Consider the following 27,666-nt stretch of genomic DNA (forward strand, 5'->3'; position numbering starts at 1 on the left):
TAAACATGTGGATTTTACACTTAACTTACTTTTTAACTAAGGGGAAAAGTCCAGGAAGAATGCTACCTGGGTTAAATTACAAAGCTAAGAAACTATTTGGGCTACAATTTCTTGCACCTGCATGTTAAAGCTTGTGAGAGCAAGTTGAAAGCCATTTACAAATAACCCTTACTCAAACAAGGGAACAAAAACAGACTAGTTGATAGTAAATTGTAATATAACATGTACATTATTATAGTAACATATCAGACAGACCAAATGAAAAATTCAGATGCATTCCAAACATACACTGTACTTCTACAGTTAGAGAGTAAAAAAGAGAGACCAGTTAGTAAAGACATACATGGCTTTATGTTTGGAAAGCGATTCTTAGACCTGTTCCAAGGCAGATCAGCATCAGTTGAAGCAAGGTCTTGAAGAAACTTGGGAAGTTCCTGTAAGATAATGTATATTTGTTAGAAAGCCTTTACATTTGCTTTGTGCTCAGTATTACGAATAGATCAATAATATAATTTCCCCTCATCTGGTCACTCCAGTAAAAGGAAGGACTTTTCAGTTCTATGATATGTTACACTTCTAAGGGCAGCTGGAAACATTGCAGAAGCATTTCACCTCACCGTCAACCCTAGTTACATCAACAGTGTCAGATGCAGAGCTGCAGAAAACACTGTCAAGTTGAACAATTTAAGCTTACATGAACTTTCACCTTTAAAAGTCTGGATAAAGTCAGACCATCACCTTTTGTGTTTTTTCCTGCCTTTTCATGATGCCATATAATGTGGTAACAATGTCTTATGTGTTTCAGAGTAACAGCCGTGTTAGTCTGTATTCGCAAAAAGAAAAGGAGTACTTGTGGCACCTTAGAGACTAACCAATTTATTTGAGCATAAGCTTTCGTGAGCTACAGCTCACTTCATTGGATGCATACTGTGGAAAGTTTAGAAGATCTTATTATATACATACAAAGCATGAAAAAATACCTCCTCCCACCCCACTCTCCTGCTGGTAATAGCTTATCTAAAGTGATCACAGTTTCCACGGTATGCATCCGATGAAGTGAGCTGTAGCTCACGAAAGCTCATGCTCAAATAAATTGGTTAGTCTCTAAGGTGCCACAAGTACTCCTTTTCTTTTTGCGAATACAGACTAACACAGCTGTTACTCTGAAACCTCTCCTTACAATGTGTATGATAATCAAGTTGGGCCATTTCCAGCACAAATCCAGGTTTTCTCACCCCCCCACCCCTCCCCACACACACAAACTCACTCTCCTGCTGGTAATAGCTTATCTAAAGTGACTACTCTCCTTACAATGTGTATGATAATCAAGGTGGGCCATTTCCAACACAAATCCAGGTTTTCTCACACACACCCCTCATACACACAAACTCACTCTCCTGCTGGTAATAGCTTATCCAAAGTGACCACTCTCCTTACATTGTGTATGATTCAGCCTTACTTTTGAGTAATGCCTTTTCCTAATGCCTGTAGCTTGGGAGAGCTCTTGCCACAGCATAAGAACAAGTGAGCATTTAATCAAATAGAGACAACTGGCAATTAGTTATTGCTTACTGACCTGTTCCTGAGGGGGTTGGACAGAGTTATTTGGGTTCAGTAGCACAGTTTCATAACTGTTCATGAATTCTATTACTCAGGGGCAGAGATGGGTGAATCATTTGCAGGGAAGAACTTATTTGATCAAATTATATTATATATAAAAGCAGAACCTAAAAGGGTGAAGAGGAAAATATTCCATGAAGTCTGCTATGGGCCATCAAATGGAGACAAAATTTATGTGTGATTATTAATTTACCATGGTGATGGGCAATACAGACAGAATTTACCCACTTCCTTCCATTTGAAAATTATCCACAACCAGACTAACTTTCATATTTTTGTTCATTATTTGATGAATGGTTTACATAAGTATATTTCAACCTATGGATTGCTCACAAATGATTAGCTGTACCTATTGTTTTAACTATTTGTTATTTATAATTTGCCATTTGTGCTGTGTAATTGATCATGTCTTTCACTTAATATTATTTCTGCTCCCTGGCTGAATTATCCCCAAAGCCAGAAGAGCTTTCAAGATAGCTGTGCAAACAACCTGACGTGAATTCTTGTCAAATGCAAATCTGCATGAGGTTTCATGATAGTTTTCCCTTCTGTGAATATTCTTGTGACCAGAATTTCATGTACAGTTATTCACAAACAGCAAATAATATAAATAAAAAATAATGTCAAAGAGCAATGGTGTTTGTTATTTAAATAATTTTTCACAAATACTCATTTTAAGCATTCACCCAGACCTACTTGGTGTCTTCAGTTATAGAGGACAACATAATTTACTGTACTTCATTTTCTTATTAGATTTTATTAATATTTATAATAAAATAAAACAATTGCCATAATGAAACAAGCCACCCAACAATAAGCAAATTAGTCCATCTAGTCCAGTATTGTACGTCCAACAATTGTTAACATCTGATGCTCAGACGAGGGTTCAAAACCATCACAGTGCATCATATGCTGTACAATTATATTCAATGGGAAATGTCATCCTCCTTCCAGCTAATGAGAAGTCTATGCCCTGAAACAACAAGGCTGGATGGCCTTTATAATTTTATCCTTGATAGTACAACTGCAGGTGCTATTCTTCTAGAAAGAAAGGATGGTCTTATGGTTAAGGCACAGGATTCAGCGTTAGGAGACCAGGGTTCTATTCTTAGTGGTGCCATGCTCTTCTCATGAAATCACACAGGAGGAGATTTGCAAAGAGCAATTAGATGCTCATCTTCCATTGAAAATCAACGAGAATTGTTTCAGAGTAGCAGCCGTGTTAGTCTGTATTCGCAAAAAGAAAAGAAGTACTTGTGGCACCTTAGAGACTAACAAATTTATTTGAGCATAAGCTTTCATGAGCTACAGCTCATGACTCACTCCCATTTGTGCCTTTGAAAATCTCTCCCTTAATCTCCATAGGCCCATATGCCTCTATACAACTCAGTGATTTTATTCGCCCTCTTTCCACAGAAAAGGTTAGCAATTCACCCTCTAAATTTACAAATCCCCTTACATATAATAGTTGACATTATTAAACTTACCTCAATGTATGTTAAAGGATTAAACAACATGGTTACCAGACACAAAGTTAATACAAAACTAAAGAAAATGCTATCACATATTACAGAACACGCATGTTAAGAAAGAATAGATTTAGCTACGGTTTCATCTCCTAATTAATACGGTCTCTTGTAAATCTTGCCCTGGATTAAACCTGTGGCCATTCCCAAAATTGATTCTTTCTTCACAGTTAATTGTGTTTCTCTCTTTTGTAAATAACATTTTAATTTATAAAACAGTAATGCCCTGATCTTGCAACTGGGAGGACCCCTGCACCCAGGTAGAGCCCAGTTGATTTCTAGGAGTTGAAATCAGGATGCAATAATGGCAGGAAAGTAAAGCTGGAAATGGACAAGTTATAATTTCCTGTATTCATAAAAAGAAAAGGAGTACTTGTGGCACCTTAGAGACTAACCAATTTATTTGAGCATAAGCTTGCATCTGATGTAGTGAGCTGTAGCTCACGAAAGCTTATGCTCAAATAAATTGGTTAGTCTCTAAGGTGCCACAAGTATTCCTTTTCTTTTTCCAATGTAGTGAGCTGTAGCTCACGAAAGCTTATGCTCAAATAAATTGGTTAGTCTCTAAGGTGCCACAAGTACTCCTTTTCTTTTTGCGAATACAGACTAACACGGCTGCTACTCTGAAACTTGTATTCATAAAGGGTAACATTCTCCTTTCTTCACACAAAGCTTCTGTAATTGGCTTTTGTGCGGGAAGGTAAGCAGGGGTGTTAGGAGGAGGCATTCTCCTAAGGTCTCTGGCTATTTGCAGGAGTTTGGGCCATTATTTCCATGTGAAGTGCACCGTAAGCCTGACTTTAACTTGCTAATTTGAGTCTGCAGCAGAGAGCTCTCTGCAGTGTGGAGCCACCCTGTGTTGCTGCTCTAACGACGCCCACTTGCCTTGATCTGCCCTATCACGGCTCTTAACTGGTGCTAATGGCCTTATGCCAGCTCTCTGCACCAGGATGAATTTCACCCCAACTGATTATTTTAACACAGGATAAAGACTATTTGGAGTCTCAAATTCAATGATGATTTGTTACAGAAGGAATTTTTCTCTGTAGGCTTATAAACTTTACAGATAGTTCATTTATGCTGTATATATTAGATAACTTTTATGGGAATATGGGGACTTTTGTTGGAAATTATATTTGGAGGTAGTTGATGTGCTTATTCATTAATAGCACTTAGAAAATATATTGTCAAATACTCACCATAACAGTATCAAATACTACATAAGCCTGATTTTGCATAGGTCTCAGGAGACATGCCAAACCTTTAGAAAACTGAGGGTTCAGAAAATGGGTGAAGCTGGCCCACCACCAGTTAGCATGGCTCCTTACAGCCTTCTTGTCTGCACAGTTGACTGATATGCCCTCCATCAGGAGCACAACCTGCCCCTGAGTGCTGGATGGCCTCGGATAATCCATCTGGCAGATCTTTGCTACATTTTGGACTTGGGGAAGCTGACGTACATTATAAACCCAAGGGGCACATAACAATTTTGAGTATGTCTACACTGTATTCTAAGCCTGGGCTCTGACTCAGATTTGAGCCGAAGTCTTGCTTCTGTTCACACATAAATCTGTCTGATTTGAATTAACAAGCACTCAGGACCTGGGTCCTAGGATCATACTAGGGAGTGTGTCAGAGCCCAAGTCCTGCTGGGACTTGGGCGCAATCCCTGTCATTTTGCAGTATATTTGAGTCATGAGATCTGCATGGTGCAGTATGGACACGTTAGCATGGCTGAGAGATCTGCATCCAGCAACTCTAAGCCCAGATTTACAATGCAGCGTGGATGCTCAAGTGTGGGCTTGGAAACACTGATTTCATAAGCCTAGGTCCCACTAACCTGGGTTTACAATGCAGTGCAGACATACCCTTGGTTAACTAAGAGTTCAGTCAATAATTTGGTTAAATTATTCTCTAAGTATTTGTCTAAGTTTTAAAAAATGCTCATATTACTACTACTTGAGAGAACATTACGATTTATGTTAGATTTTCAGTCATTTCAATGCTGTAACCTTTAACCCTATAATTGTTGTGAAACTTTAATGTGTAAAAGGTAACGTTAGAAACTTTCCAGTGATGAACTTTAAAATGTGAAAATGTCATTGCTAGGAAAACTTTTCATCTGCTCAGTCATGCATAATATAATTATAATCGCTCCTGTTCTAGTGAAATAACACTTCTACTCCTGAAAAAAAAGAGCTTCCTCTGCATTACTGCTCAGAAGAATTTTATGGTGCTTTTTTATTATTATTAAATCCAGTCCAATAAGACTTAAGGAGCATAGCCAAAAAGCTGTAGGAAATACCATTAATCTTTTCACACTTTTGTTGTTGTTCCCTGAGAAACTGAAATATTATAATCTAGTAGTATAAAAGTCTATTGTTTGATTCTTCATTTTTATAAATCCAAATAGTAAGCAATTCATGACAAATCTATAAATCCAAAATGGTAAAGTCACTGGAGATTGACAAATTATTTTTGTAACGGCAAATAACTGCATGTGTTAGACATGATGATGATAAAGATTCTGAAATAACAAAAAGAGCAGATAAAGTGTAAAAAATAATTTAAATGTGATAGCCATAAAAGAGAAGTTACTTAAGAAAACAGTGAAAAGTTTAGTTGAGGTTTAAATGTAGTTTTGAAATTGTATATTTATTATATAGCTGTCATGTGTGCTTTGAAAACTAATCATTTTTCAACAGGAGTCAGATGACTTGCAGAGTTACTGGCTCAAATGCTGCTGGCCATAGTCACATGAGCAGTTCCAGTCCCACTGAGGCTCTTCATAAGAGCAAGACAAGTAGGATTTGGCCTATTATTTCTAAAGAAATGAAAGTGTATTGCCCAGTCTTGCTCCCATTGAAGTCAATAACAAAATTCCCATTGACTTTTATGGGAATATGATCGGGCCTTGAACTTTTCACAAAATAAATGTCAGCTATGTATATTGGGCTTTTATTCTTAGAGCAAATGATGTTGCTTAAAGTGCTTAGGTATATCTGAATGAAACCTGTATACGATCAGTTACAATCCAATACATGTCTTATCCTGATCTAAGCATAAAGATCTGATAAATATTTTTTTTCAAAATTGAACAATATCGTGATACGTAAAGCAAAAACAAAAAAAATAGCTGAAAACAAAATATTCTCAAACTACATGAAATATTGCTACAATTTTTTAGATTTATCACTTTAATGTCACAATCTAGCTAACTACTGAGGATGGTGTCATGGCAGGAAGAGCTAAAGAAGATCATCTTTTGCTGACACACTAAGGTGAATAATTCTGATCAGGTTGCAATGAAGACTGCACAACCTAAATCAGTGTAATATTACTTTCTAAACAATCAACCTAGTAATTGGGTATTGATTATCAAGGCCAGAGTCCTTCATGGCCTTGCATGCTTAAAATGGACATGAAATGTGACACATGAAACGACTGGAGGTCTTGCAATGTTGTGACAACTGCTAGTAACATACCGAAAATTCTTCTTGAAACTTTAGGTTGTTATCTGTGCAAAGTTCTTCAACATGTTGTAGGAAGGATTTCTTGCTTATTGGCCTAGAAGTAATGACAGAGGAGTTAGACGCATGTGAAAGTTGGGTTTTGGTTTGTTTGATTTTCATTTAACCACTGGCTTATCAAAAGAAATTGTTATCCAGTTTAATAATAATTGATACTTACAGAGATAAAATAACATTATATAAATCACTAACAGTGTGATTATTTGATTTGTTTAGAGCATTTCAAAATAAGCGCATCTTCTCGCTCAATTACTCCTTCTGATCTAGTTTTTGGCTTTAACGTCAAAAGTTTAGGGGAGTGGGATTGTTTTTTAATAAATTTAGCATTCCAATGCAGAGGTTTGATATTATGAAGTTTGTAAGGTTATCATTGTATTCTAAAGTACATAATATCTCTTTGTTGCACAGAAAACATTGCAAGGTTTTAGACGTATAAAATATTGCAGTGACCTCATTCTCATAATGACATGGTTTTTAAACCCCAAGGAGTTTAAATATCCCTGTATTACTTCCCAAGCTAAAACACAGACATGCAGGCTTCACCCCAGAGAGAGAGAAAGCATTTCTCCAGTTACCATGCAATTAGTCATGCTTTTATGATTTATACGCAGCTTGGAGTTTTTTCTAATAAACATAGAAGAAGGAACCACACATTCACACTCATCAAACTAGTGAACTGATAGCCATAATAGAAAAATCTTTAATCAACTTACTTGATGGATTTTCTATAACTAAGTAACCTGTAACAGAGATTGTGTTAAATGCAGTAAGTCAGAGAATAAGAGTGCATTCTGATAAGGCTTTAGATGCAAAATTTAAATAACTAAAGAATCAGAGCTAAACTGATTTCTTCCATGGATTGGGATAATATTGTATTTTAGATATCTTGGATAACTGTGTTATTGAGCTCTTACTTTATGTATTTATAAGTATAGCTGATACAGTTTCAGCCTATTATTCTCTTCAGATCATTTTACCAATGTTCTGTGGTAAAAATGCTCACTGGCCCAAGAAATCCATACATCAGGTACACTGCTTTACTTACATTGGTCATCCCATTGTTTTGCATTAAGGATATAGTATAAAATGAAATGTGTTAATGTCATTCTTTTAGGGGCAAATTCAGAGACTCACTGTCAAGCCCAAGTAGCGCAGATGAGCATTTGGGTGATAAAGGAAACCTGCCTCCCAGACCACATAGCAGCTCTGGGGATGCTCAAGAAGGCTACTGAGGGCAAAAAGCCCTTTGTAGCTCCAACATGTGCCCATCTTTCAAATCTGTGAGTTTTATGACTATATAGAAGTTAAATGGCTAAAGCCAAGATTTTCAAAAACCGATGAGTAGGTTCCCAACTCCATATTTAAGCCCCTATATAAGTGGACTAACTTCAATGTGAGTTTCTGAGTGCTCAGTAAATTTGAAAATCAGGCTACATATTTAGGCTCCAAAGGCCGATCCTAGAAGGCTATTTCATATTGAGGCACACTGCAGGATCAGGGCCTACATGTTCTATTTTCTTCTGTATAGGTTCTTATACTGTGCTTATCACCATTGTATCTGAGCACCTTCCATAGGTGCATCAAGCACTATCAATTTAGGGCCCTAATCTCTAGCAAAGAAATTCAAAATGAAAAATTTTGGTCCTTCAAAAATTTATACCTTTAACATTTTTCTCTCTAAAATCGCATAAGCTTGGAAATTAAACCAATTAAAATGTATTCAACATATTTACCTCTGGAATACTTTAAGTAGTGTAAATAATCATATGGCTTTCCTTTAATAATCTTATTAAGAATTTGGTTTTGAGAAGCTATACTTTAACATTTTTTAGAAAATCACTGTCTCCTATCCTTTGTAATAAATATATTTTAGAAAAAAGACAAATGGAAATATGAATGAGAAACAAAAACAATATTAAAACAACTGAAGAGCCATATACTATTAAATTATCTGCATAACACTATAGAAATTAATGTCAAGGCTATACTATATGTGCACTGGCGACACATGTTGTGTTGATATGGTCATTTTCTCAAAACAATGTAAAATGGCTAGTGCAACCAAATTACAGGAAATCCCTATCCAAAATAAGGCTTATAAAGAACTTGATTTCTATCCCATTGGAGTTAAAGGGAATTTTGGAACTGACTTCAGTAGGAGCAGGATTACACCCAAAGTGCCCAACGAGGACAGTTAAGGCAGAGGTACAAATCCCGAATGGGCAGAAAAAGGGAGTGAAGAATGATAAAGCATTGACACCTTCTGCATGAACACAGAACTTCCCTTTGGAGTCTGTTCACAAGTTTCACTAGCACTTATTGCGTTCTGGTCTTACTTTATGGCCGAGCCAGCATTTACTTGGCACATAAACCTTGGCAGCTTCACAGAGCTAAAGTTTTCTCAAGGAGAGTCTATTCTTAACTAATTACGCCAATGTATCGGGCACAGATATGCTAGCCTTTGAACGTCAGGCACTCCTCCCTCTTTATAATTTTATTGGACAAAATTCTTAGCAGATTCTGCAAAAAATGCTGCTTGCTCTTCCTTTTTGTTTGAATCCCCTGTCTTCCCTTTGGAGCAATGGAATAAAAGTCACGTCCCAATCGACATCCCAATAATTTCTGAGATTCTGTTGTCTTCAGTCCCCTGAAATTGCTTGTGATTAGTAACTTACTGCACTGGTAGTTCTGTTGTTTGGGAATTGACATTCAATTTACACATCACATGACCAACCAGAATATGACATTTAGCGCCTTTGTACTCAAGATATAGTGGACCCTACAGCCAAGAACATTGAGACGGGACCATCACCAACATCCTTGGCACTCTCATTGGCTGTGCAACAAGGGAAGTCAAGCACTGAATAGGCATGGAGACAAAACGTGCTTCCTTCTAGTTCACATATGCGTTGCTAACCAGAAGATTTCTATGTTCAGTGGTGGTCATCTGGCACCTTTCATAAGCACTAAATGTTTTTTAAGTAGTTGGGCCAATTGGGTGCCTCAAGTTTGACACTTACCTCCATAATTAGACACCTACATGAAGGATCTGATTTTCAGAAGTACTAAGCTTTCACAACTCTCTGTGGAGCTAGTGGGGGGATACAGAGAGGCTCAGCACCTGTGAAAATCAGGCCATTTAGTACCCATATGTGCATTTAGATGTGCGATCTGCGGCTTCTGAAACCTTGTTGTATAAGGAACTTTACAATGAGTGAACTGTGCCATGATGAGGGTTCTCATCCAAAATAGCTCAATGGAGTTTTGCATAGCACAATTATGCTTGGTTGTAAACTTTCAGGGGTTTAAAAAGGCAGCTTATTTTTCTCAATATTTCTAAAATGAAACATTGTGATAAGAGGTAATAGTTTCATCTTCTTACAGTATTTTTAATGCACAAACACTAGTCTGCTAACAGCGCAGCTTCACTCACTTTCCAGTCTCCTGTATGAAACATCATGATGCAAATATCATCAGATCATGAAAAGTACAACTCATACTCAGACTATAAAGTGACAACTTCCCCGATTTCAACAGGATAATTTAACATTTCCATTTACTCTGCATTTAATGGGGGGAAGTAAAGCATTCTCTAAGCTAAAGAATACTTTGTTGCCTTAAATCTGATTTTCTTTTTAAACAGTGTATTGTTTCACATATGGGAGTTTTTGAAGTCTATCAAAAATCTGAATCCCACTCAGATTACTTCTGATAGACTTAGAAAGAAGCCATTTATTTGTGTTGGCAATGGTAACTGAAGACCATATAGTGACACAGACTCGGCTTTCTCTCTGGGTCAATCAGTTGAAATCTATAGGGAATTAAAACTTTGTCCAAATGGAAAACCACAGAAATGAATATGTAGACTAAAGGCTTAACTCATAAGCACCACTGACACTTGCTTGGAATAACTGAAGAATTAATTTTTAACAAGTTAATTGAGACCTACATAGGGCTTAACCCTTCACGAGTGATCAAGGGCAACGGGGAGAGGATACCAGGCCCATTCCCTTCAACTGCACAGTGGCTAGGCAAAATCCTGGTCCTTGGTACACTAAACTGAGGGAATCTAGCCCTGACAGTTGCACTAAAACCTTTATAAGGGGCATGCAGGGGCAATGATATCACCGTGTCCTCTACCCCGCAACCCCATCCACAGAAGAGCTGGGCTGACATGGGCAAAGGGAGAGTGTGCCCCGTATGTTTTAAAGGATGTAACAGATGCTGTTGTTGTATGCATGTCCCCCCATCACTTCACAAAGCATTGTATCTGCCTCAGGCACAATGCATCCAGGAGCTGCTGCTAATATGAAGCCCCTCCTGTCTTATGCACAAATCCGTGCAGACAGGGACTTAAAACCATAACCTACTCCTGTCAATCCAAACTGTCTGGGTTAATGTCAGCCAGGTAGGTGGAGAAATGGCCTTTTTTTGTGGGTGGAGAAATGGCCTTTTGTTGCATATCTGTAGTCCCTTGGTCATTCTGTGTGAGTTGTGTGCCAATGTCAGTTGTGGCAGGGTAGCTGCCACACATAAGCTAGCTATCATATGAGGCATTGTTGGGTAGAATGTTCCTTGAACATGCAATGTTCATAGAGTACTTTCAGCGGATGCCTCACCAGATCTCATAGCCCTGATGCTCACATTCCTCTTACATATGGTTTGCATGGATGGTGGGTGCAGTTAAAATATTTTGTTTTTATCTTTTTACTGGTAGATAAAGAAGATTTTATTGGTTTAAGTAGGTAATCCCTACATGTATAATGGAGAGTGCTGCCAGAACCAGTAATATCTTATCTACTGGTCAACAAATAAAAGAATTCTTTGTAGGCCAGATTCTCTGTTCCTGTGCAGAAATGGAGGAGTAAGGATGAGACAATGGTGGCTTTAAGCTACCTCTGGATCTTCTCTATTCTTGACTGTGCCTCATGAGTACTCTAATTTACACTCAGTTGTAACAGCCTCTCAGGGCCCTTCTGCAACCAAGAATAGCTACAGCACAGTATTCTCAGGCCACGTCCTCTCCTTTCCTCAGAAAATCCCTGGCATACCTCTATGCCAGGAGGTGCAAGGGATGGCAGTCAACTTTATGCCATCCAGGAATATCCCCGTGCAGGCGTATTCCCTAAGGCCCATTTTCACCATGTTTACAGCCCCTTTACATCAGAGACATGTGAAGGGACTGTAATAGAAGAGAGAATCTGTCCCTTTAACTGGACTGTAGATCATGACAGTGTTGATTATGAACAAATGCTGCATGGTCTGTGCGATAAATTGGGGATATGTCTGTGTCAAATTGTGAATGCCATTTTGTTTTGTGAATGCCATTTTGCTCCCTGGGCTCCTCCTGAGAAGCTGGTACAGAGAAATCTAGTGCCATCAATTCTAAATGTCGCTCCACTACCAAATCCATGCACAAGAAAAATGAACTCTCTGCACAGGAACTTGGATGGGAGCTGGGGTGGAGTTTCTCAGCCTGAATAAATGACCAAAAGGGTCAGAGATTATATTTAAGTGGGACTTCAAGTACTTCCAAGAGTAAAATGCCTGTGGTTATGAAATATCTTTGCTAAGTCTGCATTCCTTGCTTGCCTGCCATGTTGTCCCTGAAGGGGTTAATCAAGAAGTTCAAAGCACCCACAATAAAGTGGAACACTGAGGGAGTGTGTATAAGCAATTGGGGGCTCAGGAGGGCTGGGACACTCATTTTGGTGTCTAAGGCAGCTGGACTAGAGAGAGTCCCACAGCCCAAGTAGGGTGTCAGACACTGGGTCTGCTCCTGACAGACCCAGAACTATGAACAATGACCAGTCACTAGCCAGACCCATGGAGTTTAAAAGCACATAGGATCTGGAGCTTGATTCCACTCACCACAGATTGGGATCCACCCAGAGAAGTGGATTGGACCAGGTTGTGAGAGGCTGCAATAATCAGGAATTGATATAATCACATGTATACATATGCTTGGTATGCTTGATGAATCCATTCAATGTTTCTACCTAGATAGATTGGCTGGATTTGATTTAAACAATCCTTGATCTGTTCAGTTCTTGCCTGTCTCCTATCACTTAAGGAGATTAACATGTCGCCACTACTCTCTCATGTTAGTATTTTAGGAATTATTCCCTTCCAGCACATTGCAAGAATCTGGCACATATGTATCAGATATTAGTGTGTCTGTGTTAGAGCTAGTCGGGAACTTTTCTGAGGCAACGTTTTTTGTTTTGTTTTTTTTGCTGAAAAATGCTTATTCGTCTAAACCTGAACTGTTCATTGAAAAGGGTTGGTTTTTTGTTGTTGTCTTTTTGTTTGTTTGAAACAACTTTGTTATGAAATTTAACGTAATTAATATTAAAAATGTTTTTGAAAAGGTTGAAAATGAAATGAAATACTTTGATTGGCCCAAACCAAATTTTTTTCAGTTTGTTGGTTCACAATTTTATTTGATTTTTTTGAGATTTTGAGTTTTTGGCTCAATTCTGGGTGGGGAAAAAGTTTTGAAATCTTGGAAATTTTCACAAGATGGGACAACTACTTTCCACCCTGTCCTACTCATTGTATGGACCTGTTCCGCATGTTCCTGACTATCCGAGCCAAATAATCTTCTATGCTAAGATCCGCTGCTGGGAATAGGAGAATGTGTGGGTATGTTGGAAGGTTTTTAGGGTTTCAGTTCTCTGATTCCAACCTACGCCACCTCAGTTCTCGGATTCCAACCTATGCCACCTCAGCTCCAAGGCTGCTCTAACTTACATCAAATGATGTACGGTAAGCCAGATGACAACTGGCAGAGCACTGTGTTGTGCAACACCCCGCTTGGGATAGGTGGGTGGTGCAGGAACTGGCTGTGCTGGCTGTACATCAACTAAGATTTCCCCCATGGTGAGGGGATACTTAGCTGGCCAGTTACAGAACACTGTTTTCAGTGCTTCACATTATATAGGACAAGCAGGAAATGATACATATGGACAGATTCCTTCCCCAACCTGGCTCATTTATGCTGGTTAGATGGCACAAATGAGTGAGAATCTGGCAGTGATTTGCTAACTATCCCCTCACTATTTGAAAAGCTATGGCTGAGCAATTGACTATGTTCATGTAATAATTCAACCAACTCGTGACAGTGAGGAAGTGCAGAAATAGGGAACTAGTACCATATTCTGAATGTTCAATTCATTTGCGATGGTCTCAGTGCAATCATCAGCACGAAGCATTAGAACTTAACATGCTAACATGGCACCTTTACATTCCATATCACTCTTATTATATCAGAGCCAGAAAATGAAAGTGCCTCAAAATAAAGTAATTGGTAAGGTAAGGAAAAATGCTGAATTACTGCTCAGTAAAGTCTCTGCTGTGCATACATCACTTAACAAACTGCACATAAATATGAAATATTACAATTTTGTCCTAACCTGCAGGGTTTGACATTGTATAAATCCAAATTGGACATAACTTAGACAGAGCAGTGGTAAAGTGGAATTCTCCCATGTAACATGGGATTTGATCCCCTGGAATTTTTGCTGAGATCTTAATGGGATGCTTTCTGGTAGCATGGACAGTACAACAAGCAGCTGAGGAGAAACAAAAGGATTTCTCCTGAATATGCAAATTCTAATGCTTGAAGAAAAGTGTAAGGCCCAGTTTTGAACTCACAGTGGTATATGAACTCTAATTGTGCTGTCTACTTTTTGTATGTCTGCTGAGGTTAGTCTGACATAATTTCTGTTAAAAATTGCTCTAGTTTATTTTAGAATATTTGCAGAATTATAGTGTCTTAACATTAATCACTGAGATCAAAGATGATATGTTGACAAATTCAATCATTTGTCATTAGCATTACCATATAATGGTATAGTATAGTATAGGTTGCTAATACTAATTTCATTTTCATTACCAAGAACACATTTTGGAAAATTATTTACTTTGGACAAAGATCAACAACGTATAGTAACACACAAGTCACACAACATTATGGAAACCACAACATGTCTCTTCAACAGTGCAATAACTTACTGGATGACAAATATCTCCTTGCGTCTAAAGAAAAATGAGGAGTATCTGGAAGTAAAATCCATTAATAATTTAGTACACAAACAAAAACGATATTGTTCTTATTTTGCTAGCAATTTTCAAATGTATACCTTGTAGGAAACGTCTCAAATTAATGATCTTTTTTGATCCATCAAGGACATTTATCTGGTTTACAGCTACAAAGGTGCAAAGGGTTGTGTCCGTCTGTTGAAACTGAACATCTCCACTACTGCTAACGGGTATTAGACTATATTATCTAAACAAAATGTTGCACAATGCCCACACCAGGTGCATTGCATTCATTAGCACCAGAGGACTCCCAGTATGTTTGACCATGTGCTGCAAGTGGCACACATTTGAACAGCTTTATAATGCAATAATACTTTTTTGCACCATACACGTAGCCATAAAACATTCAAAACAAACAGGTCAAGAGCTATAGGTTTTCATCTTCAAGCTACCCGTAGTCTGCAACAGTAGGATGATTAACTCCTAGGGCAAGGTAATCTTAGGCTTCCAATCTTTAAGGAGATTGCCTGCCACAGTGCTTTCCATTCTATGTACTGTGTGACACAGTAGGGAAAATACAGCCATGTCAATAACATTTATCCAACATTTGCTAATTCAGTCATAGCACACTGCTTCGAATGTTCATGATATCTATCTGTGTAATAATGTGGCAATTTCTGACTACCAAAAGGAACACAGTACAGTTTCCCCTCCAAACAATACATGGGGCAAGAATCTCTGTCACTTTGTGAAAACCCAGGAAATCTGGCCAGGTGAGTGACCTAGGGCTACTACATGTTTCTCCAGGCTCTGGGTGTATAGATGTGGCCAGAGTGTTTTCTAGTTCCAGAGAAACTCAGCTGCAAAATTGGTCCCCTTGTGCAAAAACATTTCCTAAATGTCAATTAAACAATGATTATGTTACTGGTTGAGCTGAAAAAGACACAATTTAAGGGTTTGGATCTTTTGGGATGTTTATAAGTTTGCAATCCACAGAAAATAGTGAGCCATCAAAATACTGAACAATTTTCCATGTTTAAAAAATGCATCTCCTTTTGCCATCAGAATTAAAGGATGATTTGCACTTAGGTCTTTATATTTTTATAACTTAGATCTTTATCTTATTGTAAAAGATGTGAAGATTAAGTAATATTCTACTAGTCAGAAGCGTCTGGAGGATGGAGGGCACCCTTTGAAAGAGGATCTTAGTGACCTGTGTAAATAAGAACACCACAAACACTTCCAAACAAGCAAAGGTCAGAAAGGGGTCATGGCTACAGATCCTTTGGACTCCGGCTTTGCCTAAGGGGTATGCTTACCGAGTAAATCTCTCATCCTTCAGTTCCAGGTTTGCCACTGTGATCAACTGATCCAGCTTGAATTTAGTGTCAATAATTTCTGCATCCCGTGGGGAGTAGGTGCCTCCCTCTTTTTGCTTTTGTCGGATTCTAAACCAAAGATCATAACAAAGTTGAGAGTGAATGAGAAAGAATATTCAAATGATTTATTAATTACACATGAATTAGCAGGATAGATTCAGCCTTTCATAGAACTAGGAGTAGAGAAACTCTAGAAAAACAATGATACTTCCAGTTTTCATTCTGTGATGAGCATAGCAAAACCAGTAGCAATTTTACCCATCTCTTTGAACATTTTTGTCAGCAAGCATTTTAGCCACATTTTACTGGCAAAATTTTGACAATGGAGAAAGTCTTTCTCAGAAATTGTTACTACTTGGACCTGATTTTCCTCTCATTTTCACTAGTGTAAATCAGAAGTAATTCAACTGAATGCAATGGAGTTATACTAGTGTAAAACTTGTGTGAAAAGAGAATCAAGTCCTTATACTTCTTAACTCCTGTGTAAACTCTTGACCTCCATTTCTTATTTTCCTTCAATGCCCTGGTGAACTAGTAGTGGCAGAATAGCACCTGTGGCTACTGAGCGAATGAATGTCATTCATGCAGCAGTTTGACTACTTCTTCAACTAGGCATCTATGCATGCTATAGGTTACCTCACCTAGGGTCAAATTTCTGATTTCTCAAATACAGGTGTAATTCCAGATTAGACCCACTGACTTCAGTGGAGCTACTCTGGAATTTCACCAGTGTGACTGAGAACAGACTTTAACTTGCTGACTTCAAATCAAGCTACTCATCCTCTGTAATGGATGACAGAAGTTTCTATATGATAAAAAATGGTATTAAAATGCAACATAATTTAAGATACCAGGCTGGTTATATATGGTTCTAAGTATAGGATTTATTTCTTCTATATGTAAAGACATATTTGCATATAGATGAAAAAGAATGTGTAGTATTGTATATACAAAGAAGTCTTACCTTGCAAAAGCATAGATTGCCACCACAAGAAGAATTATGGAAAGTATACACAAAGTGACTGCAAGTATTATTTCTACAGCTCTTTCTGACAGTCCCTCACCTGCAACAGAAAGTGGGCAATACTGGGACTGAACATTTGAAGAACAAATATCTGAAGACTGGATCGTTCTTTGACTACTTCTGCAAACAAAAGGGAATTGAATCCAGCACATTTCTCGGGGGGGGGGGGGGGAGCGTGGGAGGGGGGAGTGGGATGAGGGAGCCCTGTGCTCCCTTTTTCCTGGCAGTGAGTAGGAGCTCTTCTGCCAAAGCTCAGCAGTTTCTGGGCATCACAGGATTTTTGAAGTGGGACCAAGAGTGGGTTGAGCAGAGGACCAGCTGCAACCTCACCAGCTGCTGAAACCATGCTTTTCCTCATGTAAATCCAAGGGGCATTAACTACCGCTGGGTCCTCTTCTGCAGCTGCCACCATGCACCTTGTGACAACACAACAGATCACTGCACAAGGCCATGCCTAAAGGGTAGGCCAGTAAAGTAGCATGGATGAGTCTGTTCTGTCTTCTCCGTGGAAACACTCCGCTTTCATGGGCATAGGCCTTCCCTTACCTGTGGAGCCCCAGGATCCACGAGACTGGGAAGCAGCGCTCCTTGTCTACTCTACAAACCTTCGCAACCTATCGATTACCTAGAAACTTGGGGAGACCAATCTCACTGAGCTTCATGATCCCTCTGCCTTCATCCCATGGGCCTCTCAAAGAAAATGAAATTCCAGGTATTTCATTCTGAAGACTTAGTAAAATAGGAGGCATTTACGGCAATGAAGCCACGTCCATTTACACCCAGAGAGGATGTGGCTTGTTGAATATTTGAAACTAACCCAGCAACACTTTATATGAAACTTCCCAGATATTAGTGGTCTTAGATACACAATATTAAGACATTCACAGAATGTTAAATAGACACCATGGTTTATTAAAAACTTCTTGAGGATTAACATCTACTGTACATAAAACAGCATACCAGTAACTGCATCACGTGCAAAGTTCAGCTGATATTTTACAAGACCATAGCAATTTTAATAAATCTAAATGATCAAATCTAAATGAGCATTGGGGTTCTCATCACTTTAAATAGTGTGGAACCGAAAAATGTATTAGAAAAATTGTGTTTGTGGCTCATTTCCACACCCATTTGTAATTCCACAGCCACCTCTCCTCCTATTTTCAATCATGTAAGAAGCTACCAACAATTGCTTACATGGAAAATTAATATGAGGAGAAAATTAATGTAATTTTAGCTTCCTTTTAATGCAATTTAGTAGTTGAAAACAAAGAACTAGCACCATGGAACCAGCCAGCTCCTGCAGATTATGACCCACAGGTTGGCAACTTCTTCTGTAATGCAGATCAAAAGTTATTATTTAGTATATCTGGTTGTATTTAACTGATGGTCACTGCACAGGGAATATTATCTTCTTGAGATAAACATGCAGTTCTCCTTCATAGTACCAGTTATGGAGATTGGGTGAAACCTCATTGATGCTGGTGGGTTTGACAGATGCCCTTCATTCAGGATAAATGTAAGCAACAGTTTAGCTTCTTCTTGGAGCAAGATGAAACAACAGGAGTCTCTGGCCAAAACACAGGCCCAAGTATGGCCAGTCAGAAGCTGAGCTATGTGGGCTGATGGGGTTAGCTAGGAATTGAATGTACAGGTAGCTAGCACTGTTTGGTGGAGGGCTGTGTGTAAAAGCTGAAACAATCAGAAGTACTGAGGAACAGTAAGAGAACAAGCAGAGAGAAGCAGCCAGAAAGCCAGGAAAACAGCAAGAAAAGCACTTGCAGCATGACTCTGTGGGTATGTCTGTACAGCAACTAGACAACCAACTCGGGCTCACAGTCCATGGGCTGCATGGCTGTTTCACTGCTGTGTAAATGTCTGGGCTTGGGCTGAAGCCCGAGCTCTAGGACCCTGGAGGGTGGGAGCCCAGAAGTTTACACAGCAATGAAAAGGCCCAGCAGGCCAAACCCTGTGAGCCTGAGTCAGCTGGTAGACATCCCTCAGAGAAAACCAAGAGAGGGCTTTTTGAACAGTGTGCTGGCTGGAAAGAGGCTTGGAACTGTGAGCAAAGAAACTGCCTCCTGTTGTTCAATTCCTACTGTATTCACAGAAACAGGATTTCGTACATTCTTTGTAAATTAACAGGATTGCATCACAGAAATACCCAAATCCATCCTCTAATTCTCCTTCAACTGGAAACAATCTGCAAAACCCTGAAAAGCGGTGAATCTCTTGGGTCAAAAGGGTATCAGGTCCCACACCAAAGTTTTGGAACAGTAATATCAAATCTGTTTTGCATCTGGCATTTGCTTATTTATATCACTAATAAAAATACTGTAAAGCAGTAATACTAAACCTTTGGTTCTCCAGCCACAGGTGCAGTTCTTCACACGTGCTCTTTAGGTTTGTCTGCACTAGACTTTACCTTAAGCTAATTGATTGTTAATTAACTTGAGATAATTAATACCTTTGTAAAGGCTCGTGTAGATGCTACCAGCATTGGCTGAACCCTCAGGTAAACTACAAACATGAGTAGCCTGGAACAAATGATTGGGGAATGTCCAGAGTAGAGCTGTGTGAATAAAACAGATTTTTTTGGCTCGCTGGCCAGACTGAAAAATAAAAAAAGGACAAAAAATATTTCAGATCAATGAAATTTGTTCAAAATTTTCAGTGAACCAAAAACTCATGAAAAAATTGTTCTGTTGAAACTGAAAGAAATGTTTTGTTTCATTTTCAAATTTTTTAAAATGTTTTCCAATTTTTTAAATAAAATTGAAGAACATTTTGAAAGGAAAATGTTTTTGAATTGAAAAATTCTAAATGATTTAATTCAGAAATGTTGAAATGAAACATTTCAATTAACCTGACAAACAATTTCCAACTTTGACACGAATTCACAAAATGTTAACTGTCGACCCAGAGCTGCATTTTTCATTAAAAAAATATTTTGGCCAAAAAATTCCACACAGCTCTAGTCCAAACTAGCTTTCACAAAGATCTTGATTATCTTGAGTTAGTTGCCAATCAATTAATTCAAAGTAAAAATCAAAAATATCTGGTCAAGAAAGTGCAAACAGAGGTGCTGGTGAGTACTAAGTAAATGAATTAGAGTTGCCAGAATCCTGTCTCGCTCTTTCACAACCCTCCAACAGAGGAGAAACTTTCTTTCTCCTAGCAACCAGGAAGAGGTTTGGAGCAGGGGAGAGGATGTGGAGGTGGGGAGGTAGTGGGAGAGGGACAAAATAGAGAGATAGAGACAAATGACATTGTGTTGCAAAATGATTTTGATCTGCTGTCACATCAATACATAATAAGAAAAGGAGTACTTGTGGTACCTTAGAGACTGACCAATTTATTTGAGCATGAGCTTTCGTGAGCTACAGCTCATAATGATACTGATCCACAAAGGGCCAATAGGATAATGCAAATGTCACATTGTGATAGTTTCATCTCTCTGTGGCCTTGACGTCACTAGGAAAAAGTGTTTTTGCTTTGTTTTGTTTTTACCAAGCATAAGGTAACACATGGTAACAAACATGTTAAAAATCTGGTGTGGACAAGGCAGTTTGTAATTTTCATATGTGTTAGCAGGTGGAGGTAAACCCTAGGATCCCCCCAATTGTTTACTGCCACCTGCTAACAGGTGAAAATTACAAACTGCCTTTACCACAATGGTCACCATGTGTTAGCTAAAACATAGTAAAAACCCCACCTTTCTTCCTAGTGTGGATACATCCTTTGTGGCCTAGCCATGACTAAATGACTTCCAAGCTCTTCCAGATTAGAATAGTGGTATTCACAAAATGGTTGAGAGGAGAATATACACTAAAATCTATTGTGCAGTTTTGCGTAAGTGAGGCACTCCTGCCCAAAACTAATTATTATGCTTGCTTTATCTGGCCAGGCAAGAGCCAGCTGTGATGCCATCATTCCCATGGAACCTTGGCACAAGGTAGTATTGGTACTGAAAAAGAGATCAGGAAACCCTAGGACTTGGAGAATTTACAGTGCTGTTTTTTGACTTCATGTCATAGTAAAGGCAACCATGTCTTGTCCAATTGTGGCACATGCCAGAGGAGCAAGTGGTGCAATTTTCAATAGTGTAAGTACAGTAGGGACTATAATTAACTACAGTATTTGCCTGTAAAGCATTTCATTCTGTGCTTGCCTGGATGGTTTCTTTAAGCCATTCAGGGGATTTCTGGTGCACAGGTACCTTGAAGGGGAAGGAAGGGGTTGCAATCACAACTCCTTTCATACTGCCCTGTCATGCTGGCCCTTCAGGGTATTTGCTTCAATGACTTTGAGTGTCAGAGATTTCTAAGGCAGAAAGCAGCATTTGTAATTTCTTTTTTTCCTGAGCATTCAGGGTCAGGGAAATAGACCATTCAGGTTGAGCACTAGCATTTGGGTACTTCCAATATGTGACACTTCATTTTCTAAGACAGATCAGGTGGGCTGGGGAGCTCAGAGGGCACAAGATGAGTGCACAGAGGAGGAAATATGTCCAGCAGCAGCCCTCTGCTATTATCTAGGGACTTCTACAGCTTGCTCGGGTTCCCTTTTCCAAGGGATGGTAGTTTCCTAAGTATCGGTTTACTATTTTGTTGAAGAAACCTATCAATTTCAAGGGATCTGCCCAAAGAAGTTTGAATCTCACTCCCTCAGGATCAGTGCAGCTGCTGCAGCAGGTCTGTGTGGTTTGGGGTCCAACAACAATTTTGCCATTGGCCAGTGACATCCAGAATTGTCTAGATTCTATGTTAGAACACCACTGGTTTAAGCAGAGCCTTGCCAATCTGTTTATGATTGATAAAAGTTGTTTATTTTTGTTTGAACCTGAAGGGTCAAGGGATCATGTCCACAGGATGGCTGCCAATTGAAGGAATGGATCACAGCTGAGACTCATCAAGAAGATCATGCAACTACTGTGGCATGACTTTGCAGGGCATCCTCTGGGATGAATGGATTTCCGGACTGTGCACTCTTGAGGTTAAGCTAGGCCCACCAAAAGTTGTGGTTATTAACTTAAAAGTGAATGATCTTGTAAAAAGGAGAGAGAGCAATTTCATAACTTATCAGATGCTTTTGAAATATTAAAATGTCTTTAATAAATTACGTTCTCCTTACCTAAAGTTTTGACAGGGTCAGAATAGTCTGAATCTGTAAACTGGCCTTTAACATTTGTTGCTCTGAACTTAAATCTGTAAAATAATTAAATAAATTCAGGAATCAAGTATTTACATACAAGTATTAAAATCATTCATTCAGTGAAGAACTAGTAATTATTCTTCATTCTGGGGAAAAATAACATGCAATCAGTATACTCCATATAATTTAAGAATCCTAATGTCAGCATGTTAAAAGTATACTGCAGATGCGTGAAATGGATAGTACTTATCTTGCACTTAGACTTGCTGAATTCAGGAAGAACAATCTTATGTTACTAAAACAAAAAAACTACCTCTCAGTTGTCTCACTTCTACAGTCCAGTAAAAAAAAATTAAGTATATGAAAATTTAAAACCACTTCATACAGAAAGTCCCAGTGTGCTTATGGCTTCTTGTGAAATCACTTTAGACCTCGCCTTTTCTTAAATATAACAATATATCTTAACAATATATCACCTTTGCATTTTGTCTGATTGTCACTCATATAAATGCATATTTTTGTTTAAACATTTTTTTTACTTAAACATTGACATACAACTTGAATTGTATACTTACAAGTACTGCTTTCTTGGTTTTAGGGGGCCGTTGCAGATTTTATCTTCACTCCCAGGTATCATGCATGTAGTATCAGCACCTATAACATACATATCTTCTTTGCCACTCAGTACTTCCTTTCCTTCTGTACAGGGTGGGTTTGGAAAGCCTTCATTTGTAAAATATGGCCTTGGTTTTTTGAAGTAGGCATCATACCACTTAGTAACATTTCCATCATGCTGAACTATTGTCAGAAGAAATTAATTATAAATCATTTCAATTCTAAACAGATTGCAGTTAAAGAAGGTAAACCAATGGTTGTATTTTCAGAAGCGCTTAGCACTCAATAGCTCCCATTTAAATACCTCAATAAGTGACCATTTTTCAAAAGTATGAATGGTATACACTAGTCCCATGGGACTACTCATATGAGCAAATGTTCATCAGCAAAAGCTCATCAGTTCACAATCTGACCCGTACTACACAAAATAAATTTACATGACTCCTTCCTGCTGTAAAAGAGAAATGTTATCTCGGCTGCATTCTTCTAACAGCAAAAAAATGGCTAAAGGAGGAAAAACTGCTAAATGGAACCTTCAGATATTTTAATTTCAGAGATACAGCATGTGTTATTTTTTAAAGGAAGTCATGAACAAAGAAACGGATAAACCCTGAAAAAGATAATGAGAAATAGTGTATGAGTGACTTCAACAACCAACAGCTACTATTTGTCAGCTGAAAAGGGTGAATGCCTTGGATAGGTTCCCTGAATCCAGTCTACAGCACACAGACAATGCTTCAGCTTTGGAGCAAGGAATGGTAGCAGAGAGGTACCACATGAATGACTTCTGGGAGTATTACAATTGCTGCAGTAACTGGTCAAATGTCTCCCAACATTAATTCTGCATCACCCAATAAAGGCAATAAGGGAACAGAGTAATAGGTCAAATGCAAGAAACTAAAAGGTACGAACAATTAGCAAAAGAATATAATAGCTTTCTCTACCTCCTGCTTCTGCAACAAGAACTTGTATTTTCTTGATAGGTCCATGATCATCATTATAGTAGCATACTGGCATTCTGATAGTAATTGTTGTAGCAGTAACAAGTAGCATCCCACTAGTATCAAAAACTGGTGTTGGTTTCTTATTAGGTCTTGGTGGCTCTGTTTTTAAACAAAAACAAGCCAAAATGTTTTGCTTTCTAATTTATTAATTGAAATCACTTAGTTCAAGCATGTAATTGTGTTATAAGATATAATCCTCTTATTTGGGACATTTTGGTGGACAGGCTAATGTCCTAATTAAGACGCCTATCCTGCAACGGGATACTTGAGAGGGTGAAAGTCTGCCCTCACAGATTTCCCCCTTTGCAGGATCAGAGTACAAGTGACAGGTTTGACTAAGAAAGAACACTGTTTAAAAAAAAATCTTAGCCTTAATTTTTCTATCTGTGAAATGGGGACAATGATTTTATTTGCTTCTCATGGATGTGGTAAGGTATAAGTACAGATGGTTCTATAGTCTATTTCTAAATGTCATGGTGAGGCATAACTAAATAATATTTGTAAAATGGTAAATTCGGATAACCTTTTTCACACTGAGTAGTACCTTATTCCATAAGTAGTCCCACTGTTTTATTGGTACTAATTATGGTATATGGTACAATTCAACTATCAGCAAGGTACTATATAAGTATCAAATATTATTAATCTGTAGCAGAGGCAGGAATAGAGCTCAGGCATTCAAGGCTCTCAGACTTATGCTCATTCTTCTAGGCAATGGACAGGAGGGAAACCCATATGCATGCACAAATTTACAGTAATTTTTTTTAGAGCTTATAGGGAACTCAGCAAAAAAGCATTTTATTATGCATACCTTTAATATCCATAGTTATTTTTAGTTGGATTTTTGGCCCTGCACCAGCACCATTTATTGCATACACCTTAAAAAGAAATGAACACTTTATTTTATTGAAAATCTGTGTTAAACTTAAATCAGCAAAAGCTAAATGTATGCTTTTTAAAGGAATAATGAATCCTGCAATTTTATAATATACATAACATGACAAGACTGAAGGGTTTCAGTGATAACATAAACCTTGGGATTGTTATTTACTTTATTCACGTGACCAGAATACACGATGGAACTAGAACCTTAATTTATGTATATATGGAGCAACATTATTTAAAATACGTATTAAAATTTCCCTACTAATTTAATCTCTAACTCCATTCGCTTGTACTCTCGGGAACACACTATTACACTTGCATGTCTCTCTACCTCTAACTCATTCCCTGACTTTTTTTAAATCCAATTTCAAGACCTAGCTCATCTTCCTAGCCTACCATGAAATCCTATTGCCTGAGCCTCTTAGTTTCTCTCCTGTTATATGGTCTTTATATCCCTCTTGACTCCTGTCCCTCTGCATATATAGATGCTACCTGTATGATAAATTATGATTAAAATAATCTATCTGCGTGTAAAGCTTGAAAGCACTCATGAAGCATTTTGTAGTACTTTTGTATGAAAGACAATATACAAAAGTAAATTGGATACTATTATCTGATTCTCCTACATTTTTTAAACTACATACCAGTGGACCAAATTCTGCCTTCAGTTATACCTGAGATTCTCTGGATTTACACCAGTGCAACTGAAGGAAGAATTTGGCCCAATTTGTTTATTCTTCCAAACTCCTTTGATATTTGCGAAATCAGAAAGAGAGTAGATTTACACTATAAAAAAAATTTCCAGAGGGACTCTCTCCAGTACTTTCCTAGGTCATTCTTTGAGCCATTTACTCCACTCATCTCTAAAATCATAAGGAAAACAATATTTCAGACCCTGGTATAACATAGTTAAAACAAGGGGTGGGGGTGGAACAAATCCAACCTTCAAACAATTATTTCCAGGAGGATTTTTACTCTTGCTTCTCCTTCCTCCTGTCCTAATCCCTGATTGCTTTAATGGTGTGACTACAAGCAGTAATAAAGATTCATCTGTAGTCACTGCTTGTAGGATTGGGCCCAGAGACTGAAACAAAAAAAAAAATACAAAACAGAAGACCACCTTGGGGATCAAAAGACAGAACAAAATTTTGTAGTTGAAAGGGATGTGCCAAAGACTGGCTTGGTGATCTAGGATCTAGTCCTACAAGGTGCTAGCTACCACCAGTGAGATGCTAAGAGTCCTCAGTTACTACTGATTTTCCCCATACACTTTATATCTTTGGTTACAATGCCAGGGAACAAAATCATATTCTGGGTTTAGGCCTTCACTCCTTAATCAAGCAAATCTGTTGACATCAAAGACAGAGAGAGAACTGTATTAAGCCTTACAGTGACGTTATACGTATGTCCTCCTTTTAGCCCCTCTATCACTGCAGTGACCGATTTATTTGTTTTGTCAATGACACTTAGATTATGAATCTGGACAACTGCAGGGTCATCTTCTTTGTAAATCATGGCTTGATATACTTGAATCTTTCCATTGGGTTCAGATGGTGGCACAAACATCACTTGGAATTTTGTTACTTCATCTGGTATCTTCTGAAATGTTACGTTGTTAGGTGGGTCTTTAGGCACTAAAGGAAACATTTCAGAAATTCACTTTAAATTGGAATGTATTACTGTTATTATTTATTTATAGATTAAAATACAGAAAGGTTTCAGAAAAAAAATAATCTTTTGGACACCAGGATTATACCACTGCTATTTAATTTGATTAATTAAAAACTATTATCCCAACACTAAGTGCCTGTGCAAATATTATAATATTAATCTCACAGATAGCAAACCTAATGACTAGAAGCCCACCATAATTAGCATCAGATCATAAGCCACCACCCTCATCTCTAACTACTTTGCTTCCTGGACAGCCCCATGAAAAGCATGAGCTTTTAAGTATGCTCTGAATATAACAAATCCGTGTTTTATTAGACCATGGGGAGACGTGTCAGAGTTGGAGACCCCTTTCTGAAAACACTCTGTCAGCAGCAACCACCCTCACTACTTTTAAACCAGGGGACTGACACAGCATTGCCCAAGGAGACTCAGTCTTTCCATTAACTAATGCCCAAACATACTTGGACCATGTCTACACTACAAAGTTAAGTTGACTTTATGTAAGTTGACATTGAGCCTCTGATTTAAGCAAGTCAATCTTGCGTGTCCACACTACGCTCATTGTGTCAGCGGAGTGCATCCTCACTAGCAGGGCTTGCATTGACACATGGAGCTATCCCACAGTGCATGTAGCTGAGCGGAATTTTGGGTTGGGCTTGCAATGCCTTATGGGACCAAAACATTGGTGCAGGTGGTTATGGGAACATGGCATTAGCTTCCCATGATGCACTTACCTCCCTCCCTCCCTGAAATCAATGGCAAACAAACCAAGCCTTTTTCGCGCCTTTTTTCATAAGCCTGGGTTACTCGCACAGACGCCATGGCACGATAAGCATGGACCCCGCTCAGCTGCACACTGTTGTTGTGAGCATTACAAACACCTCATGCCTTATCCTGCAATATTTACACAGCTGATACAGGAGCCGCCGTGTGGAACAATGTGATGCCACGCTAGCAGCTAGGGTGACCCAATGTCCCGATTTCATAGGGACAGTCCCAATATTTGGGGCTTTTTTCTTATTTAGGCTCCTATTCCCCCTCATCCCCATCCTGATTTTTCACATTTGCTGTCTGGTCACCCTACTAGCAGCCCTGCTGGAAGTCATAGACAGAGCAATTCACAGTTGCTGGTGACAGTCACGTATCACCTTGACACATTTCTAGGTCCGGGAAACAAGCACTGACTGGTGGGATTGCATCGTTATGCAGCTA

At 38.5% G+C, this 27,666-nt stretch overlaps 1 protein-coding gene across 12 annotated transcripts in view; it reads right to left on the reverse strand.

Moving 5' to 3' along the window:
* Positions 1-27,666, reverse strand: part of PTPRQ (protein tyrosine phosphatase receptor type Q) — a 208,856-nt gene that overhangs the window by 17,209 nt on the left and 163,981 nt on the right. For 7 of the 12 annotated variants that reach the window (XR_012666450.1, XM_075124328.1, XM_075124331.1 and 4 more), the window contains 11 exons: positions 26,170-26,414; positions 24,707-24,773; positions 23,836-23,994; positions 22,852-23,074; positions 22,256-22,329; positions 17,063-17,162; positions 16,039-16,167; positions 14,693-14,737; positions 7,390-7,416; positions 6,632-6,713; positions 344-434 (listed from right to left, as the gene is read on the reverse strand). Coding sequence is in view for 11 of the 12 variants with exons in the window: in XM_075124328.1 (XP_074980429.1) it covers positions 344-434; positions 6,632-6,713; positions 7,390-7,416; positions 14,693-14,737; positions 16,039-16,167; positions 17,063-17,162; positions 22,256-22,329; positions 22,852-23,074; positions 23,836-23,994; positions 24,707-24,773; positions 26,170-26,414 (1,242 nt within the window). In the remaining variant the exon portion in view is untranslated. The remainder of the gene's footprint in view (positions 1-343; positions 435-6,631; positions 6,714-7,389; positions 7,417-14,692; positions 14,738-16,038; positions 16,168-17,062; positions 17,163-22,255; positions 22,330-22,851; positions 23,075-23,835; positions 23,995-24,706; positions 24,774-26,169; positions 26,415-27,666) is intronic. The other 5 variants (XM_075124324.1, XM_075124325.1, XM_075124326.1 and 2 more) reach the window with 3 other exon arrangements.

The sequence above is a fragment of the Caretta caretta genome, chromosome 1 (assembly GCF_965140235.1).
Source record: "Caretta caretta isolate rCarCar2 chromosome 1, rCarCar1.hap1, whole genome shotgun sequence".
Taxonomy (NCBI): Eukaryota; Metazoa; Chordata; order Testudines; family Cheloniidae; genus Caretta; species Caretta caretta.